Consider the following 20,914-nt stretch of genomic DNA (forward strand, 5'->3'; position numbering starts at 1 on the left):
TTCCTAACAGTTGATGTTGCTACCTCAGTATTGCACTTTTCTTGCCATTCTCGCAGAAGCGGAGGAGAGGTGAGCTTTCGATTGGCAAGGGATGTTCTTATCAGTACTCTATCCTCCCTTTTAGTTGACTTTCTGGGCCGACCAGATCTGGGCCTGTCCTGGGTAATTCCAAGCTGCTTATGTTTCTGCAAAATTCTTACAACTGTACTCTGATTACAGCCGACCTTCCTTGCGATCTGGGAGCCAGTATAACCCTCTTCATGTAGCACCACAACTCGCACACGATCCTCCGCTGACAAAAATCTGAAGGCTCCCATCATAATGCTCTACAGTATGATTCACTAGATAGACCTACAGATAAAACAAACAAACTAAGCAGCAGATGTGATGTAATGGAATGTGATTGGCTGCCATATCCAGGTTATGATTGGTCACAAGAACCTCATCTGTGATTGGCTAATTTTGGATCTGAAGCTCTACAATATTTAGTTGTGCTTTCAATTCCCTTATTGTTGCAATAATTTAAGGCAAAACTGCTTCCAAAGCTAAAAATATTACAGGGAGAGAATGCAAAATTGTTTTCTGAACAAAACCATATATAATATGTCATATTAGCATCGAAGATATTCAACAGAAAACGTATAAAACTTGAAAACTCAATTTATCCTATGCAGGACTTATGAACACCACTGTATATGTGTGTATGTGTATATACAATATATATATAGTAATCAAAGTGACCACAGTTGGTCTGCACATGGACATGTACTTTCTCTAGTGAACGGATGTCATAGAATCATTGTTTTTTTATGCTAATTGTTTATGTGCCAAATGTTTTATTCCCGCTAATCTCAATAATTATGGGCATCTGGTTTTAATTGCAAACTGCATGCAAATGTGTTGTACCCCATATCAACCAATTAAACAGATGCTTCATTTATCATTTGCTTGACATTTGAAGGGCCATTTAATGAGGTTTCCCTTTGTTGTTAGTATTATAACTTTAAATTGAAATAATTCCATTACTTACGAAGTTTGTGTCCACATTGTTATAGCTTAAATAATTATGTGCACAATTGCAGGTCTACCCGCGTGGGAGATGTTGTGGATTTTACCAGTTGGTTTGCTGTGAATTTTAAAATCCTCAATATATCAATTTCTGTTGCAGATTTTAACCTCTAATTTCATCCCATTCAATGTAGATGAATTTAATCTGCAGTGAATCTGCATCAAACACCATGTCACAATTAGAGATTTTGCTCCGGATTAATGTGGACATCACCTTATTGTTAAAAAAAAAAAAAGTGACTTGATTTGCATTTCTTTAAATGAAAATATGGTTTTAGCAATTGCTGAGCTATGGAGAGAAAAAAATTTAATGTTACTAGTTCTGTTATTTTTTACTGTAATGCCATATTGTCTGCGATATTTCTTTGCATTCCTTAAAGCATTGTGCCTATTTAGCATGTCTGACTCTTACATTTCAATTCTTAGTAACTTTTTTTTTTTCTGTGCCTAAGGTGCGAGTTGACAGTGGCATCCAAGAAGGAAGCGACATCAGCATTTACTATGATCCTATGATTTCAAAAGTAAGTTTCTAATCCTGCTACATAAGTCAAAATTGAATAGCAAGCACATTTCATTTCACTCCTAATATTGGTCAGTCACCTTGAAAAAGGAAGACTACAAAGTGGGGACTAGATGTAGAAGTCTGTTTATGTATGCTTTTTGATTCAAGAAAGCAGTAGGTGAACACAGCTCTTGATTCATAATTATGTTTAGCTCCAAAATCATTGGCTTTCTCACCCAAACCTATTTTAAATTAATGAGGAATAATAATGTATTCAAAAGACAGAAGGATATCTGAGATTAACTATATGCCTGGAAGCGATGCTGCATTATTTTAAAATCTAGTCAATGGTGTGTAGCCTTTAAAAACATGAACATTAAATTAATGCTTATGTATTCATAGCCTATTTACTATTTCCCTGTGCGTGTTTAATTATTTTCAGTCTTTAGAACTAGTGAAGTGATTTTTTTTCTTTACATTATTGTAACATTCTTACTGTTTCTTATAGTTGGTGACACATGGTAGTAATCGTGCTGAAGCCCTAAAGAGAATGGAAGATGCTTTAGACAATTACATCATCCGAGGTAATATTCAAGAGGTAGAGCTGTTTGTCACAAAAGGCCTATATATATTACCGACATATTCAATAGCTCACTATAAAATTATACCTAATTAGCCTAAATAAAGAAGTGGCTTATAAAAGGAGAATGAAGCAGCATTTCCTGTTTCTTATAGTCTCATGAACTATTGACTTATGCAATTTAACAGTTGATTTATGCAATCTAAGTTTTGATAGTAAAGTTCTCTTGTAAAATGTATATGGTTTTCTCAAATATCATTAATCTACAATATAGCTTAGTGTGCATATCAGTAGAGCAGTACAGATTCCCCATAGAGAAGTGGCATGAACTATTAGCAAATCGACACAATGAGGGGATCCGAGTCTCATGTAAATAACAGTTCCGATCTATCCAAGGTCCTGATTTGTTGTAACTTCTGCTTGACTGACAGCTGTGTAGTCAAACTTTCAGTCACTTGGCAGGGAATAAAGCCAGAGAGGCTGATGTTCAGGAAGTTCTCCAGTCAACCCCAGAGCTCTTCAGTCTCATTTTTCTTTGGATTTCAACATGGATGTTTCAATTACAGAGCAACAGATTTTATAAATTAAGGTAAAGACTGGCTTTTCATTTATTGAGCCTCATGACCTATAAGCTGTTTGGAGACTTTGATTTTCAAGCCGGTTTCCGTTTAAAGGGAACCTGTCATCAGAAATTTAGCTTTAAACCTAAAAGTTTCCCCCTCTGCAGCTCCTGGCCTGCATTCTAGCAAGGTTCCTGTACTTTTTCTGCCCCCTTTTAAACCAAATTAAATACCTTATAAAGTTGTACCTTTTGGTATGAAAATCTTGTGAATTATCCATGGGGGCGGGCTCTCTGGTGTCCGTTGCTGTCCCCCATTGCTCCATTTCATACATCAGGACGCCGCCCACTGCGCCCGAGGTGCCGCCCACGCCAGGATCGCTGGTGACGTGTGTCACAGGAACGAGATTATGGGCGGCGCTGTGATTGCATCCAAGTGCCCGCCCATAATCTCATGGACGCGCTTCACCCAGTGCCTCCAGCGTTCTGTGCCAGCGCTGGCCAAATGAGCCGACGTCACCTCCTCCTGCTCCGCTCCTCCCATCTATTTCCTGCCGCAGGGTAAGATGGGAAGGAGGTGACGTCGGTCATCTGGCCAGCGAGCGCTTGCGCAGAACACTGGAGGCAGAGGGGAAAGTGCGGTCACGAGGTTATGGGCGGCATTTGCTGATGACACTCACAGCGCCGCCCATAACCTTGTGCCTGCGCACACATCACCAGCGGTCACACGTGCACACAGTGCACAGTACCGCTACAGTCACATAGCGCATGCGCGGGAACTCGGGCGCCCAGGGGCGGCGTCCTGAGGTTTGAAATACAGCGTTCGGGGGCGGCGTAAATCGGCAGGAGGGACAGTAACAGACAACAGGCAGCCCGCCCCCATGGATAATTTTCATAATTTGCATACAAAAAGGTAATACTTTATAAAGTATTTATTTTGGTATAAAAGGGGCCACAAAAACTAGAGGAACCTTGCTAGAATGCAGCCCAGGAGCTGCAGAGGGGGAAACTTTTAGATTTATAGCTAAATTTCTGATGACAGGTTCCCTTTAACCTGTGAATAGTACTAATTCTATATTCATAGTTTACATAAAGCTCTGTAGTGTTTTAAGTATAGTTCTATGGCAGATGACCTGGATATATTGGTAGTAAAAGCGTAGATAAGGTTCAAAGTTGATAATATACAATTGTGGTTAAATTTTTCACCCTCCATTGCTTTAAATAAACCAATCAAACAAGAACAATTTAAATACCTGAACACAATTAAGACCCCTTTTACACATCTTTTTTTGCCATCAGTCACAATCCGTTGAATTTTGAATAAAAACGGATCCATTTTCTCATTGACTCGTATTAGCGATGGATTGTGACAGATGGCCTCACGTTTCATCCGTCATATGAAGCATCCATCAAAAAATGCTTGTCCGTCGGATAGAGACGACGTCCACAGGAACATTTCTTGTGTACGTCGAAAAAACGAACTGATCCGTCGCCGTTCGCCGTTTTGTAGAATGGAAGCCTGTGGGCGCAGGATCCGTCGTTATCCGTCAAATAACGGACCCAGCTACGAATTCCGTGTTTTTTGAACTGAGCATGCTCAGCTGAGGTGTGAAAACACTGTTTGGTTAAACATCTCTCTCTCTCTTAAAAAAAACCTGGTACGACGGATCCGTTTTGTAGACGGATCCATCACATCAGTTTTGCCACAATCTGCAACAGATCCGTCGAGAAGACAGATTGAGACTGATGCCTAAAAACTGATGTGTGAAAAGGGCCAATGTGGTTTCTCCATCTTCAATACAAAATGCAACTTTTACTGACTACTTTAGTTTTGCTATTATTTAATCCCTTCATGAAAAGCATCTTTAATAACTTAGTGGAGCACCCTTTGGCTGTTATCACCTGCTATAAATGTGATGCATAACCAGACAATAGCTTTAGTTCTGCAGCCTCCAAATATTATTGTGATGTCAAGATTATTGGGATGTCAAGAGAGTGCTCTCCATAAAGTTAAGAAAAGAGCTTGTTTACTTGCACAAACAAGAAGGATACAAAAAGATAGTAAATGTATTGAATGCTCCTAGAAATAAAGGTGGAAGTAGAGATGGCGACCTCGCAGATGTTCGGACATTAAAAAAAACAAACAAACAAACAAAAAAACGGTTCGGGACTGGACTTAAAACCAAACATCTGCCCAGACGCCAAAGCCCATATAAGTTTACGGGGACCCAAACATTGCACTGTAAAATGGTGGTAGAAAGGGCTAGGGGGATTAGAGCAGGACAGGTATACCTACGGAGTCTTCCACTCGGCTGTAACACTACTTCCTGGTCCTCTTTCCCCCACCCACCGTCAGTCCCCGTGTCTGTGATGGGTTGCAGTCAGACCTCCCTGTGTGACCGCATCTGTGATTGGTTGGAATCACACATGTTCTCTGCATCCCTGTAGTCGTGGAAAAGTAAATGAATTGACAGGAAAAAGCTGTGGATAGAAGGAGCGCAATAGGGTCTTACCAGTGTAAAATATGGTGACTTTTTAATAGGAAAACCGCTCACCTGGAAAGGTTGTGAGACTCACAACCAGTATAGAGATATATAACAGCTGCAGCCGCTCCCACGTGCCAAAGGCAGAAGCAAAACAAAAACCAGGATGATTGTGGTATACTCCGCGCTGCTGTACAAAGAATGGTGGATTTTCCTGAGGAAGAAGAGGGGATAGCTCTTCGAAACCGTAGAAAAAAACATCCACATTGCTGTTATTATTTGGAGTGATTCTTTGTACAGCAACGCGGAGTATACCACAATTATCCTGGTTTTTGTTTTAAAGTAAATGAATTGGCATAGGGTCTCCCCATATTGTGATACCCAGGCAGATAAAGCAAATGGCTACAGGCTGCAGCCCCCAGCAGTGTGCTTTTCTTGTATCAAAATAAGAGGGACCCTATATGGCTTTTTAAAAATAAATAAATATTTAAATCATTTTATAAAGCAAAGTATGGTCCCCACTAGGCCAATTTTTATACCCAGCCATGATAAAGCCAATAGCTGGAGGCTGTTATTTTCAGACTGGGGAGGGCCATGGTTATTGCCTCCCCCCAGCCAAAAAATAGCGGACTGCACCCACCCAGATTCTTCATGGACGCCGCCATAAGCTAGAAATTCACAGCGCATCACATTTTCAGAAGATCATAACAGCAAAGACTCCTCTAGTACTCGGGGGGTTAAATAGTTTTACATCCAACCATTCATGCATACCTCCCAACTTTCACAGAAAGGAAAGAGGGACAAACTGCGCAGCGCGCCACGACAATTTTAGGCCACGCCCCCTAACCACACCCATTTCACAACTAGTCGCACCCATAACCACTCCCCATCCACACCCATTCAGCATTGCCGATCACATTGTTTTATAAACAATAATTATAAACAGAAAAATAAATATTCTTAATGCAAACTTGGTAGTATTTATTTTAAATTAGAATATTTTAAAACTACAAAATTCTATTCTAAAGCACATCTGACACTTTAATCTACACTATGTAAAAGCTGCACATTACATATAAGGTCTACTGTAGTAGATAAATTATCTTTAATAACATTGTGCTTTTGCTTAACCCCTTTACAACCCCAGTTTGTCCTTGGTAATGTCGGGGTAATTACCACCGGCTGCTGCGGTGAATCGGTGGTGACCCCCACACATCTTCTGATTTGAACAACAGAAATGTGGGGCTAATAGGCGCAGGTGGATCCGCGATCCACCCGCACCTGCTTTTCATTTAGATCATGCTGTCAAAATGTGACAACGTGATTTAAATGGCCACCCCATTCCCCGCTGCCATCGGAGCCCTGTGACGCAATCACTGGGAAATTATGGTTGCCGTGGAAGCTCGGATGTGATGACTCCTGTTGCTACCATGACGTAGTTCCTGTGAGACCTGACAGAGCGCTGGCACTGACAGGAAAGAAGCATTTTTGCTGATCAGAGCTGTGCAGCCTAGATCAACAGAAAAGAACAATCAACAGAAAAGAACAAGTGATTAGACTTCTGATCCTTATAGTTCCCGAGGGAATTAGTAAAATAAAAAAAAGTAAAAAAAAAGTTTTAAAAATATGAAAGAATAAAAAACCTAAAAGTTCAAATCACACCCATTTGCCCCACTGAAAATAAAAATGTTTTAAAAATAAAAAATATACACATATTTGGTATCGCAGTGTTCAGAAATGCCCGATCAAAATGTAAAATCAAATAATCTAATCGGTACACAGTGCGGCAAGAAAAAAATTCCAAACTCCAAAATTATGGTTTTTGGCTGCCGCAATAATTATTTAAAATGCAACAACAGGCGATCAAAACTTAGCATCTGTGCAAAAATTGTATCGCTAAAAACGCTAGCTTAAGATGCAAAAAATAAGCCATCACTGAGCTCCAGATCCTGAAAAATGAGAACGCTATGGGTCTCGGAAAATAGCGCAAAAAGCCCAATTTTTTGAGGGACAAACTTCTGAATTTTTTTTAACCCCTTAGATAAAAGTAAAAGTATTCATGTTTGTTATCTATGAACTCATACTGACCTGAGGCGTAATACTGACCTGTCAGCCTCACCATATTTTTAACACGGTGAATAAAATATCCCAAAAACAACACTTTTTTCGCAATTTCACCGCACTTGGATTTTTTTTTTTCCCCATTTTCCAGTAGACTATATGGTAAAACTAATGGTTTCATGCAAAAGAACAACTCGTCCCGCAAAAAACAAGCGCCCATATGGCAAAATTGACAGAAAAATAGAAAAGTTACGGCTCTTAGAAGAAGGAGAGGAAAAAATGAAAAATCTCCCAGGGTGAATGGGTTAATAGAAGCAATTAGAGAAGACTTATTGTTCTGTTGTAATTATGGGAAGCGTTATCATCACCTCTCCACAGTGAGGTCAAATGAAGCTGCAGAATCACCACCAGGAACCGTCAGTAATCGCTCTGAGTCGGCACACATCAGCGCTGCGCAGAACAGGCAGGTAGATAACAACTACTTGTCTGTGAATTCTTAGCCCCTTAAGGAAAAAAATCCAAAAGTCCTGGACGGATAACCCCAATTAACCAACATTGCATTATTATTTGTGCTATTATTGGGGAGATACCAGTCACTTTAAGGCTATGTTCACATTGTGTTTTCACCAAACATCAATTGCTCCTTTGGGGCATTCTGTGTGAAGCCCTAAAAAAATAGGATTTTAGCACGACCTGTGAAGTGGCTATTGACTTTAATAAGGCAGACCCAGGACCCAGGCGAGCTGAACTGGTTGGGCAGCCAGGACAGAGCAGAGCTGAACTGGTTGGACAGCCAAGGCCCAGCAGAGCTGAACTGTTTGGACAGCCAGTATGGAGCAGAGTGGAAGTGGTTAGGCAGCCAGTATGGAGCAGAACAGAACTGGCTGGGCAGCCAGGATCTAGCAGAGTGGAACTGATTGGGCAGCCAGGATACAGCAGAGCAGAACTAGTTGTGCAGCCAGAATCCAGCAGAGCTAAACGATTGGGCAGCCTGGACGCAGCAGAGCTCAACCGGTTGGGCAGCCAGGATGCAGCAGAGCCAAAGCGGTTGGGCAGCCAGTATGCAGCAGAGCCGAAGCGGTTGGGCAGCCAGGACGCAGCAGAGCCGAAGCGGTTGGGCAGCCAGGATCCAGCAGAGCAGAACCGATGGGGCAGCCAGGATCCAGCAGAGTCGAACCTGTTGGACAGCCCATCCAACAGAGATTAAAGGGAACTTGTCACCCATCCGTCCAGTCTGCACCGCACCGCCACTTAGGTGAGTATTATAAAGTGATTTTTACTTTCTACACAGTGACCTGGGCTCCTATATACAGCATGTTAGAATATGTATATAAGAGCCCACTGGTGGTGGCTGCAGCTTATAGTCACCAAATCTGGTGACAGGTTCCTTTTTAAAGTGAACCTGTCATGAGCCAGGAGCAGTTCTGGGTGCATATTGCTAATCCCTGCCTAACCGTCCCTGTATACACTAGCATAGATAAAGAGATCATTAGAAAAAGTATTTTTAAAGATCTTATATCTTATGCTAATGAGTGCGGGGACTAGTCCCAAGGGTGTTACTTCGCTTGGCTAATCGACTCACATAGCATGTTAGCATGTTATTACGCCCCTGTGTGAGTACTAACACGCTATGTGAGCAGACTAGCCAAGCGAAGTAACGCCCTTGGGACTAGTCCCCGCACTCATTAGCATAAGATATAAGATCTTTAAAAATACTTTTTCTAAAGATCTTTATCTATGCTGGTGTATACAGGGACAGCAGGGATTAGCAATATGCACCCAGAACTGCTTGTGGTTCTGGGTGCATATTGCACCTGACAGGTTCCCTTTAACTGGTAAGGCAGCCAGGATAAAGCAGAGCTGAACCTGTTGGGCAGCTAGGACCCAGCAGCTCTGCAGGCAGGAGACCATGTGATCGGTAAGCTAATAGAAGCATCGGCAGAGCCTAACTCTGCATATTACTGGCCAGTGCTATCTGCTAGTGATGGGCAGTCCGCCTCTTTTTGGTGATCCGGTTCCCATGGCTCCGCTCACCAAAAAGAGCCGGATCTTTCAGATCGTTCTCGGCTCCTTATTAAATATGTGTTCACCCCAGGTGAACACATATTTAAAATTATAGTAACGCCGCCAAAACCCCGCCCATCCGCGGCTAAACACCGCCCACTTACAAGTGACCAATTAGATTGTTGAGTAGGCGGAGTTTAGCCACGGGTGGGCGGGTTTCAGCGGCGAAAAGAGACGTTTAGAGATTTTAGTGGTTCTCACTGGTGATCCGGCTCCTGTTGGTCACAGCAGGGAGCCGGATCTTTGTGTCGGATCGTTCACGACCGACACTTCACTACTAACTGCAGGTGAGGAAACGAGTGTTGGTTGCACTGTCTTCTTCTCAGGTTCCTGATTTCCCGTGTGTCTGCAGCAGTGAGAAGCAAACACACGGGGAGTCAGAGAAAACAGCTGGAGAGAAGCGCACAGGTTCCGGGCCTGGGGATGTTAGCTCTGGTGCCGAGGTTTGGCTCTGGTGCAGGGGGTGATTCATACCTTAGCAACAGCAGTCATAGGAGTTTCATGTAGCACGCTCGGCTCTGTAATGGATAGAAGGGAGAAACAGCGAGGCGGGGCTACAGTGGGTGGGCGGAGCCACGGGACACATAGCTCCCACTCGGGAGCAAAGGCTCAAAAGTGGGAGAGTCCAACAGGGCATTTCTTGAATTAGTTTACATATGGAATGTGAACTATGTCTCTATTGGACAAAATTGTATTGTGGTTATAAGTAATGTGACTCATTCTTCTATCATTTTTACTGAGCACATGGACTCATGAATATATGACGACTTCCTTAGGCCCCATACCCCCACTCACCTAAGTGGTGATACAGACAAATTAGCCACTGCGGACTGAGCACCTCTTCCTCACTGTGGTGTTACTACTTTAGGGGTTGATTCAATCTGAGAGGGGTCACATCTTACCCATTAGGGAGGGCCGCACGTAGGGTTAGCCGTCGAGGAACGGGGGCGTCTTCACACTAGGACGCCGACCCCCATTTTTGAGGAAGGGTAAGGTCAGGGAAGTTTCTTCCTTCCTTTCTCAAATCTTGCATTTTAATATGTGTTTTGTACGTAATTTTTGATTAATAAAGTTCTATATAATTTTTAAAGTAGTTAGACTCTAGTTGGCTCTCAAGCCTATATAGCTTGGAGTATGACAACATGTATAAAAAGTATCATGTGATCAAAATACTCATTTGCCTAATAAATCTGCACACAGTGTAATATATAATGTATAAATGTGTCTTTTGGCTAGGGTTGATGGCATGGGACTATGTTCACATCATGTTATTGTCCTGCATTTATTGAAAAACCCCCAACATATAGTTCGAATAGAAGGCTGTACCAAGTCTCACTCTATACCCAATGTGTAAAGACCCATTGCATTAAAGTAAAAAAAGAATCGGTACTCCTTTCCGTTACCATGCCAACGCAGACAAAAATAAGCATTTTTGAGTTTACTTCTGCCTAATAGAGCTTTATGAATATGCTTTGTGCCTTTTTACATGCTAACCATACATCACACTGGTTTTGTGTGGCATATCTGCTTTATCAGCTAGATTCATATTTTCATTTCATGGCATGAGTTAATGATGTAAGTCTTGAAAGGTTAACACACCTATATGTGAAACCCCTATTTGGTCTCTCCTTTTCAAGTAGAACTGTTTTCCTCAACGACTACCCACATGTACATACCATTGTTTTCATTCTTTTGTGGGTTTTGTTTTTTTAACATTTTTAACCACTTCCAGTGTGCCTATAGACATTAAATAAAGAGTGGCCCCGCTTCTACATTTATGGCATAGTAGTGCAGCTCTATGATAGCTTCTGGTTATAGGAGACACAGACTGCTCTGAAATCATCTCTCTCCAAAATGAAAAAAATAAATGAAATAGGAGGGTAACCAGAAGTAAAATAATGCCACTATAAACCCAAATCGCTGTTACTAGCCTTGCTCCCATAACACCATAACATTTTTTTTCCAATATAGACTATGGAACAATTTTTGTGTGAAATTTGTAGTGCTTTGGGGTCATAAAAATGAAAAGTGGGACAAATAGACACACTTACATCCTTTACTTTCCCAGCAATGTTTCCCAATATTCGCAAAAAAAGGCAAAGACGTAAAAATGAAACCCCATGCATCATGAAAAAAAACAGACACAAAAATTACTTAAATGTCCGAACTAGAAGAAAAATGTACAGCTCTTTAAAACGCATATACGATAAAATCCAAAAATGTGTCTGGTCAGGCAGGAGTGAGAGATATCTGGTCCGGTCTTTTAACTTTCTTGAATGTTTGTGTATTGGCTTCATTCATTTATTTATTTATTTATTTTTTTAAATTCCAGAAAGTAATGTCACTTTTTCAATTTCCTTTGTAATGTATGTAATTCCTTTATTAGGTGTAAAATATATGTGCTGATTTAAAACTTAAGAAAACTTTTTCGACAAAACTACAGTTAGTATGTGTCATCATGAGTAGATTGTGTTTTTTGAGAAATATTAAATATAGTACATGTGAAAGAAGTTTTCAAGAGAATTGAATAATATGAAACTATTTGGACACATTCATTTGCTGAATTTACCAGAAATATATTGTATTTAAAAAAAAAAAAAAGAAAAAATTTGGCTCTATATCTGTTCTTAATTAACATTTGATTATTAATATTTGCCAACACTACGCAAATTCAGTGCTAATTGGCCTTTTGCAGCTTTTGCTCCTGGCAGCTTGACAGCCTGAAACACAAATCTGCATTTATCAATTTAGTCCTAATTGGAGCCCTACAAGCTATACTGTGAGATCATGTTCAATATGTTTAATTTGCTGGGAATTTGATTTGTGATAACTGAAATGGAAAAAGCCAGGTTAGTAAATTGTCAAATGCATATCCTTTTCATGTAATCTTTGTGTAATCTCTTTTTATTAAAGTTGAAGTCAAGGGGTCACAGAAATCAAAAACAGAAAATGCAAACGGGTGTGCAGCCAAGGTAACCGCCTCATAGCCGCGAAGTTAGACATTAAGAACAACAGCTAAATTACCACAGAGTACAGTACCATAACCTAAACTGTCAGAAATCCCCAACAGTTGGGGCCTCCAGCCAATGGCGAAAAAAAAGCAAACTACAGAACAGTGTAGCTGATACAAGGAAAATAGAAGCGAAAGAGTAGGGGGGTTACCAAGAGAGAGAAGAAAAAGGGAGGAGACGGGAGCATGGTATCCTCAGCGGAGGATGCTCTAGGGAAAACCTGCTCCAGGTATTCCGTGCAGTATGGTCCGATTGTGGCCTTACAAGGATGATCTGAAGTGACGGAGAGTCAAGAAATATAATCCAGGGGTCCAGATTTTTAAAAACTTTTCAACTAAATCGTTGTATTCTTCCATTAGAGTCTCCATTTTATGGATGCTGGACATCTCTGCGAACTATTCCTCCATGGTTGGCACCCTGGGAGATATCAAATATCAAGGGATCACCATGTGGGAAGCCGTGAGACAGTATCTCAACATGCCCATCCTGATTTGATTGATCCAGGGAGGATCGAAAGTAGGGCCATCTGGGGAGAGCCCACCAAATATTCCCCACTAAGTTTGTTATAAGCTAAGAAGACTGACTGCTAGAATGGCGGTATGAGAGGACAATCCCACCAGATATGCAGCACTGTTCCTCCCACACTTCCAAAATCTATCAGAGACCTCTGGAAATATTGCGTGGAGTATATCAGGACACTTATACCATTGGATGAGTATCTTAAAATTTTTCTCCTGAGCGGCACAGGCAATGGAAAATTTGTTAGTGACTATGAAGGCCTTTTGCCAATCCTCTTCGGAAATGGATAGTCTCAGCTCTTTATTCCATTTCTCTATATACTTAAGGCCTCGACTATCCATTTCTTTAGTCAAAAAGGAGTATATCAGGGAGAGATGTCTTGGGTGAACCTCTAGTAGAAAGAGTTGTTCAAACTGCGTGGGCGTGGTAGCAAAGATCCTATGCCTACGACCCTCCATCAGAAAGAACCTAATTTGGAGGTACTCAAGCCACACCGAAGGACTCCTGACCTCTGAGGATAAGAGCGAAGAAAGAGGGGTAAGCCCTGTTCATTGTAGAATCTAGCCAAACCGTGTGTCTTCACTCCTCCTCCTCCAGCACAAGTACCGGTCTACTCCCAGGCCCGGGGGAAACTCCTGGTTGGAAAAAATCGGCGAGAGTGCTCCAGGGCCCCCAGACTTACGTCCCCTTTTGCATTGCAGATCCCAACACCTCAATGTCTTTTTAAGGAATTCTGCCCCTCGGCCCACCGAACCTCTATACAACGACGAGATCCATGGCTGGAACCACAAAGGCACGTCCGAGTAAACTTGTTCCAGACTTGCCCACTGTTTAGTGGCCCTATGAAACTGACAGTTCAATAAGCGCATCAATACGGACGCCTTGTGGTATCTTTTAAAGTCGGGCAAGCCTGCTCCCCCCTCCCATTTGAATCTACATAACCCTAACCCCTATCCGAGAACTCCTTCCCCCTACACAAGTCTGTTAACCGCCAACTGTAGTCTGGAAAAGAAAAATGATGGTGGGGCTATGTGGGTCGTCTGTAATATATATAAGAAACGTGGGAGGACGTCCATATTTATGACGTTAATACGTCCGAACCAGGACAATTTTTGTCTATCGTCATTTTTAAGGTCTTTTAAGGTACAGGGGGAAGTTGAGTTGAAAGAGTTCATCCTGGGATCTCACCAAGTCCACGTACACAAAGGCCGATAAAGATTTTTTGTTAAACGCCTCAAGGGTGTGAATGCGCTGTAGTAAGGAGGAGATTAGCGAGGCCCTCTCATGCGTAAGCCTCGTTCTGTCCTTGATTAATAAGCCCTTAACCATGCACTTAAAAGTCTCTATTCGGTCGGAAGGGGAGTCTGATCGTGTGCATGACTTTCTAGAAATTCGTTTATTGAATTCCGTATCTCTCTTTGGCATAAGTTGTGTCTGAGCAGGTTCTCATTAAGACGTCATGTCAACGGGCGCCGTGAGCCATCAGGAGGGGAGAGTTGGACAAACACCGGCGCATGGTCTGATAAGCAGATGAATCCTATGGAGGCCTGGACCTGCCAGGGCATAGCATGTTGACTAATCCACAACTTGTCGATGCGGCTGTAGGAGGAGTGAATTGGTAATCAGAATAATCCCTACCAGTGGAATGCAACACCCTCCATATGTCAACTAACTGCAATGCCTGTAACTTTTGCCGGAGAGCCCCCATCATCTTTAAGAAATAAAATGCTGTCCAAAGGAAGTATCAACCGATGAGTCAAAAGTAAAGTTAAAGTCCCCCCCAACTACTAACGTCCCATCTGAGAAGTCATTCAGCCGAGACAAGAAAGAGGAGCACGCCATAGTAGGTTTACCATTAGGCAGATACCAATTGACTACCATCTATGTGCCCACACCAATCTGAAGTTTCAGAAAAATAAATCTACCCTTCGGGTCCATCATGAAGTCTATCACAGAAACCACAAGCGATTCATGGAGAGCGATGAAGACTCCTCCGGATTTAGAATTTGGATTGGCACTATGAAATCATGTGTTGTAAAACCTATCCTTGAAAACTGGGATATGACCTGTTTTGAAGTAGGTTTCTTGCAGTAACAACACCTGGTTCCGCCTTCTATGCATGTCATGTAGGATGAGACCTCTTTTGTGGCACATTTAGACCCTTTGCATTGAGAGTTCATGTAATCTATATTTCAAAACCTTGTGGTGAACCAAATGTAGTAATGCTTTTGTCCTAGGTTGCATTTTTAACTGATGTCCACTATGTATATACTGCATATAAGCAAATATTAGTGATGGGTGGACCTGGACTGTAAAAGTCCTGTCAACATGGGTTACCTAGTACCCGTGCACCGATCCCGGACCTGGCGTTCTCAGCGAACTCCAGGTAATTATCTGGATCGTCCACCTGGGTAATAACTGTAACACCACTACTGGGGCAGCTCATTAACCTCATGCATATGCACTGCTTCCCCCGCTCACCATCAGTCCCGGCGTCTGTGGTTGCAGTCAGACAGCGTCCGCACCCTGTAAGACAGCATGTCTGACTGCTTTAAATATTAGATGCTATGTGCGAATGTGGAGCCACTGAGGCTACAGGCACCACAGGGTACTGCACCTGATTTTAGGTGCTGTGCTCATCCCGGATTCCTAGGTGACCAGTGCCTGTTCCAAACAACACCACAAACTGCACACAGCAGACTTCCCTCCCCAATGGGGACTGGGACCAGGTTCGTGTCACAGAGGGGGTCTATAGTATGCCACCGCACTTGATCCACTGGATCCAGGAATCAGGGTCAGGGAGGAGTTGTCACCAGAGAGTGGGAGGAGCCAAAGAACCGTTAGTGACAGTTGGAGTAGAGAGTCGGAGAGGGACTTCGGTTGAGAGAGGTGCTCACCTAGTGACGTCGGTGGGACAGAGGAGTTACGGTCGTCCGTGGGATACGGTGTCAGTTCCCCCGGGACCAGCGCAGTCGGTGTGTAGAGCCCTAGGTTAGGTGACGCTTCAAGCTCGCCTAATAAATCTACCGGGAAAGATTTCATGTTTCTTCACCCACCACAGTGTCTGGAGCACAGCAGCACATAGTGCCTGGGAATTGAGACTTAGAGGCAGCTCACAACAGGTTTGCGCTTGCCTGCGAACGGACTGGGACTTTTTACATAAAAGAAGGGGATCCCAAGTAGCTTCAAGCCACGGGGACCCGCGAACAAGAGAGCGGCATAAAGGAAGGGCCCACCAGTCGCCTGGAGCCCATTTTGGAACCGGGGATCGCCTGGAGCCCATTTTGGTGGAGACCGGCACCCCGTGGGCAGAAAGGACAATCTGTGAGTAAACAACTTGAACCGCAGCCTCTGTATCGTCGGTTTACTTGCCGTCGCCCTGTGCCTCAGCGCCATCGTCACTACGACCACCATCATACTCCCTTGGCCCTAGCTCTGTTTGCGGAGAGCTGAAACATCTTAGCTGCGTCACACCATCAGCCCCAGCAGTGAGGGAGACTACGCAGCTGCAGCTCCTTCTCATAGCCGCACACCGCAAGTGGCGTCACAAACTTTAATTGCAAATACAACTCCCATCAACACCATCATCATCCCCTTCATTTATTAAAGACATCGCCAGGGTCACCGAGCCGGACCCCGCCACCGCGGACTTCCCCAGACTAGCCCGGCCCGGTTCCGAGGCCCTGGGGCTGGTGTGTCACATGTCAATCATGTTGTAAAAATAAATAAAATTGGCTAGGGTCCCCCCATATTATGAAACCCAGGACAGATAAAACATACGGCTGCAGCCCCCAGCCGTGTGCCTTTCTTGGCTGTGTATCAAAATAAGGGGGACCCCATGAGGCTTTTCTTTAAAATGATTTAAGTAAATAACTTAAAAAAAAAAAAAATCATATGGTTCCCCCCCCCCCCCATTTTGATACCCAGCCATGATAAAGTCGACAGCTGGGGCTGATATTCTCAGGCTGTGGAGGCCCATGGTTATTGCTCCCCCCCACCCTAAAAACTGCAGCCTTCAGCCACCCAGAATTGTTACATCTGTAGATGCGACACTCCCGTAGCTTTTTTTGGCTCATCCCGATTGCCCTGGTGCTGTGCCAGTCAAGGTTAATTCTAGCTCCGAGCTGCCACAAGGTCCTACATTAGTAATGGGAGAGTCTGTGAGATCTCCCATTACTAATCTGTAAGTGAAAAGAAATAAACACCGAAAAAATCCTTTATTTGAAATAAAATACAAAAAACAGCCTCTTTATTAACCACAAACACCAAGTTCCAGCGTAATCCACTCAAGCTCCCACAATGATTCCAGCTCTGCTACATATGTGTGCAGGCAAAGAACATGTCTGCACGCTGTGGCTTCAGTCAGAGACTGACTGAGCCACAGCGATGAATTGTGACGTCACTCAGTTTATTTATGATCACAGCTGGAGGTTCACAGGGTACCCTTATCTGTGACCACAGGTAAACTGACATCAGGTACCCTTATTAAACTCATTGACCTCACCTCAGGTTCACAGAGTTCGCAAACCGCGTTTTTTTTGCCAAGAGATTAAAACTTGGTGCTGAAATTCATACACTATATTCCTGCACTCAATCTGCATCTCCCGGCAAAAAATTGCACCAAAACCGCATCATAACGTATGTGGTTTTAATGTGTGCTTTTGCCAGGCGATGCAGATTTGGTGCAGGAATATGGTGTATAAAGTTCAGCACCAAATCTGCATCTCTTGGCAAAAAAAAATGCACAAATTGTTTTGACGCAGCTTCATTGCGGTTTTCTGCCAGGAGGTGCAAATGTGGTGCTGAAATGTCTGCACCAGATTTCTGCAGCAAATTTGAATCTCCTGGCAAAAGAATCACACCAAAATGGCGTCAAAACTGTTTTTGTGCATTTATTTTGCCAAGAGGGTCAGATTTGGTGCTGAATTTTATACATCAAATTCCTACGGCAAATCTGCATCTCCTGACAAAAAAATGCATCCAAACTGCCTGCGTTATGATGCAATTTTTTTGCCAGGAGCTGCAGATTGGGTGCAGGAATGGGGTATATAAACTTCAGCACCAAATCTGCATCTATTTTCAAAACAAATGTGGTTTTCTGCCAGGAGATGCAGGGCAGGTGAGGTCACGGAGGTCAAGTTTACCTTCGGTCACATGTGTGGGCTATAGTGGGTACCTACAGCTGTGACCGCAAATAAACGGACATCACCATTCATCGCTGTAGCTTAATCAGTCTCTGACTGAAGCTAAAGTGCGCGGATATGACTTCAGTATGTATGTATTCAGAACTGTGTGTTTGGGGTTAATAAAGGGGTGAAAATGGGTGGGGTTTTTTTTTGCATTTTGTTTCAAAAGGATTTTTTCGGTGTTTGTGTTGATTTCTTTTCACTTACAGATTAGTAATGAGGGGGCTCATACACCCTTCCATTACTACCCTAGGGCTTAGTGGCAGCTGTGAGCTGACAATTGCTCCTTATCATCCTGATTGCCACCACACCAGGGCAATCTGGATAAGCCCGGTAAAGTTCTAGGATTGTCGCATCTAATGGACACAACAATTCTGGGCAACTGCAGGCTGCTTTTTTTAGGCTGGGAGGCCTCCCATGGTCCTCCCCCTGAGAATACCAGCCTCCAGATGTCGGTTTTATCATAGCTTGGTATCAAAATGGAGGACACACACCGCACAACATTTTTTAAAATGATTTATTTAAATGATTTAAAAAAAAACCCAAAACACATGGGGTCCTCTTATTTTGATACACAGCAAAGATAAGCACATGGCTGGGGGCTGCAGCCTATAGCTGTTTGCATTATTTGTGCTGGGTATCATAACAAAGGGGGACCCTACGCCAATTTTTTACTTATTTATTTTTATATCAATATAAATCCGCACAAAGCGTCTGTGATTTCAAGCAGTCAGACAAGCTGTCACACAGGGTGGGGACGCGGTTAAACTGCAACAAATCACAGATGCTGTGACTGCCGGTAGGCGGGGGAAGCAGTGCATATGCATGAGGCTGATGAGCAGCTCCGGAAGTAGTATTACAGCCGCACGGAGAAAGGGAAGTATAACTCGCCTGCGTTAATACCCCTATCCCTTTCTACCACCATTTTAAAGTGCATGATCTGGGTCCCCATAGACTTATATGGGAATCAGCATCCGGCCAGATATCAGGCCCAAACTGGGTTTGTTTGTTTGGGATTATTTATTTTTTTTTTAAATCCGGTTGGATACACTGATTCTGGGTATCTATGGGTTCACCCATCACTAGTAAATATATATTTAGACCCGCTTGGTATATAGTATGCATCAAACAGAAACATTATTATAATTCATGCATTACGCTTCCTAAAACATGCCATATATTACAGTTGACCAAAGTGACTTAATTACAGTTAGGTCCAGAAATATTTGGACAGTTACACAATTTTCGCGAGTTGGGCTCTGCATGCCACCACATTGGATTTGAAATGAAACCTCTACAACAGAATTCAAGTGCAGATTGTAACGTTTAATTTGAAGGTTTGAATAAAAATATCTGATAGAAATTGTAGGAATTGTACACATTTCTTTACAAACACTCCACATTTTAGGAGGTCAAAAGTAATTGGACAAATAAACCAAACCCAAACAATTATTTTTATTTTCAATATTTTGTTGCGAATCCTTTGGAGGCAATCACTGCCTTAAGTCTGGAACCCATGGACATCACCAAACGCTGGGTTTCCTCCTTCTTAATGCTTTGCCAGGCCTTTACAGCCGCAGCCTTCAGGTCTTGCTTGTTTGTGGGTCTTTACGTCTTAAGTCTGGATTTGAGCAAGTGAAATGCATGCTCAATTGGGTTAAGATCTGGTGATTGACTTGGCCATTGCAGAATGTTCCACTTTTTAGCACTCATGAACTCCTGGGTAGCTTTGGCTGTATGCTTGGGGTCATTGTCCATCTGTACTATGAAGCGCCGTCCGATCAACTTTGCGGCATTTGGCTGAATCTGGGCTGAAAGTATATCCCGGTACACTTCAGAATTCATCCGGCTACTCTTGTCTGCTGTTATGTCATCAATAAACACAAGTGACCCAGTGCCATTTAAAGCCATGCATGCCCATGCCATCACGTTGCCTCCACCATGTTTTTCAGAGGATGTGGTGTGCCTTGGATCATGTGCCGTTCCCTTTCTTCTCCAAACTTTTTTCTTCCCATCATTCTGGTACAGGTTGATCTTTGTCTCATCTGTCCATAGAATACTTTTCCAGAACTGAGCTGGCTTCATGAGGTGTTTTTCAGCAAATTTAACTCTGGCCTGTCTATTTTTGGAATTGATGAATGGTTTGCATCTAGATTCTGTTCTGCTTCACCTCAATTGAGAGTTCCTTAGACCGCATGTTGTCTGGTCACAGCAGCAGCTTCCAAATGCAAAACCACACACCTGTAATCAACCCCAGACCTTTTAACTACTTCATTGATTACAGGTTAATGAGGGAGACGCCTTCAGAGTTAATTGCAGCCCTTAGAGTCCCTTGTCCAATTACTTTTGGTCCCTTGAAAAAGAGGAGGCTATGCATTACAGAGCTATGATTCCTAAACCCTTTCTCCGATTTGGATGTGAAAACTCTCATATTGCAGCTGGGAGTGTGCACTTTCAGCCCATATTATATATATAATTGTATTTCTGAACATGTTTTTGTAAACAGCTAAAATAACAAAACTTGTGTCACTGTCCAAATATTTCTGGCCCTGACTGTATACCGTTGGACCACACACAATGCTATAACACCCACATCTGAATTATAGTCACCTTATGAACTTTTTCTCTACCATGGTGAGTTTTCTAAAAAGACCTTTTGCATTGGAAAACATATTTGTTCTTCCATATAGATATATTCTTTTACTTCACAGAATTTACAGGTTTTATGAGTAAATAAAGGACCGTTTTAGTTTTGACAATTTTGGTGTGGTATTGTGTCTTGTTGCTAGTGTAGATCATTGAAAAGGTTTTAAGGTGTTTGAAATTTCACTTAAATTTGACCTATGGATCCCTAAAGTACATCAGGATGCAAGGTAGAAAT

The 20,914-nt window shown here is 42.7% G+C and overlaps 1 protein-coding gene across 1 annotated transcript in view; it reads left to right on the forward strand.

The window, feature by feature from the left end:
• The window catches only part of PCCA (propionyl-CoA carboxylase subunit alpha), a 926,251-nt gene that overhangs the window by 527,031 nt on the left and 378,306 nt on the right, over positions 1-20,914 (forward strand). Inside the window, exons 15-16 of the mRNA XM_075336705.1 lie at positions 1,521-1,589; positions 2,079-2,154. Coding sequence (XP_075192820.1) covers positions 1,521-1,589; positions 2,079-2,154 — 145 coding nt within the window. The remainder of the gene's footprint in view (positions 1-1,520; positions 1,590-2,078; positions 2,155-20,914) is intronic.

This window comes from Anomaloglossus baeobatrachus, chromosome 2 (genome assembly GCF_048569485.1).
Source record: "Anomaloglossus baeobatrachus isolate aAnoBae1 chromosome 2, aAnoBae1.hap1, whole genome shotgun sequence".
Lineage (NCBI taxonomy): Eukaryota > Metazoa > Chordata > Amphibia > Anura > Aromobatidae > Anomaloglossus > Anomaloglossus baeobatrachus.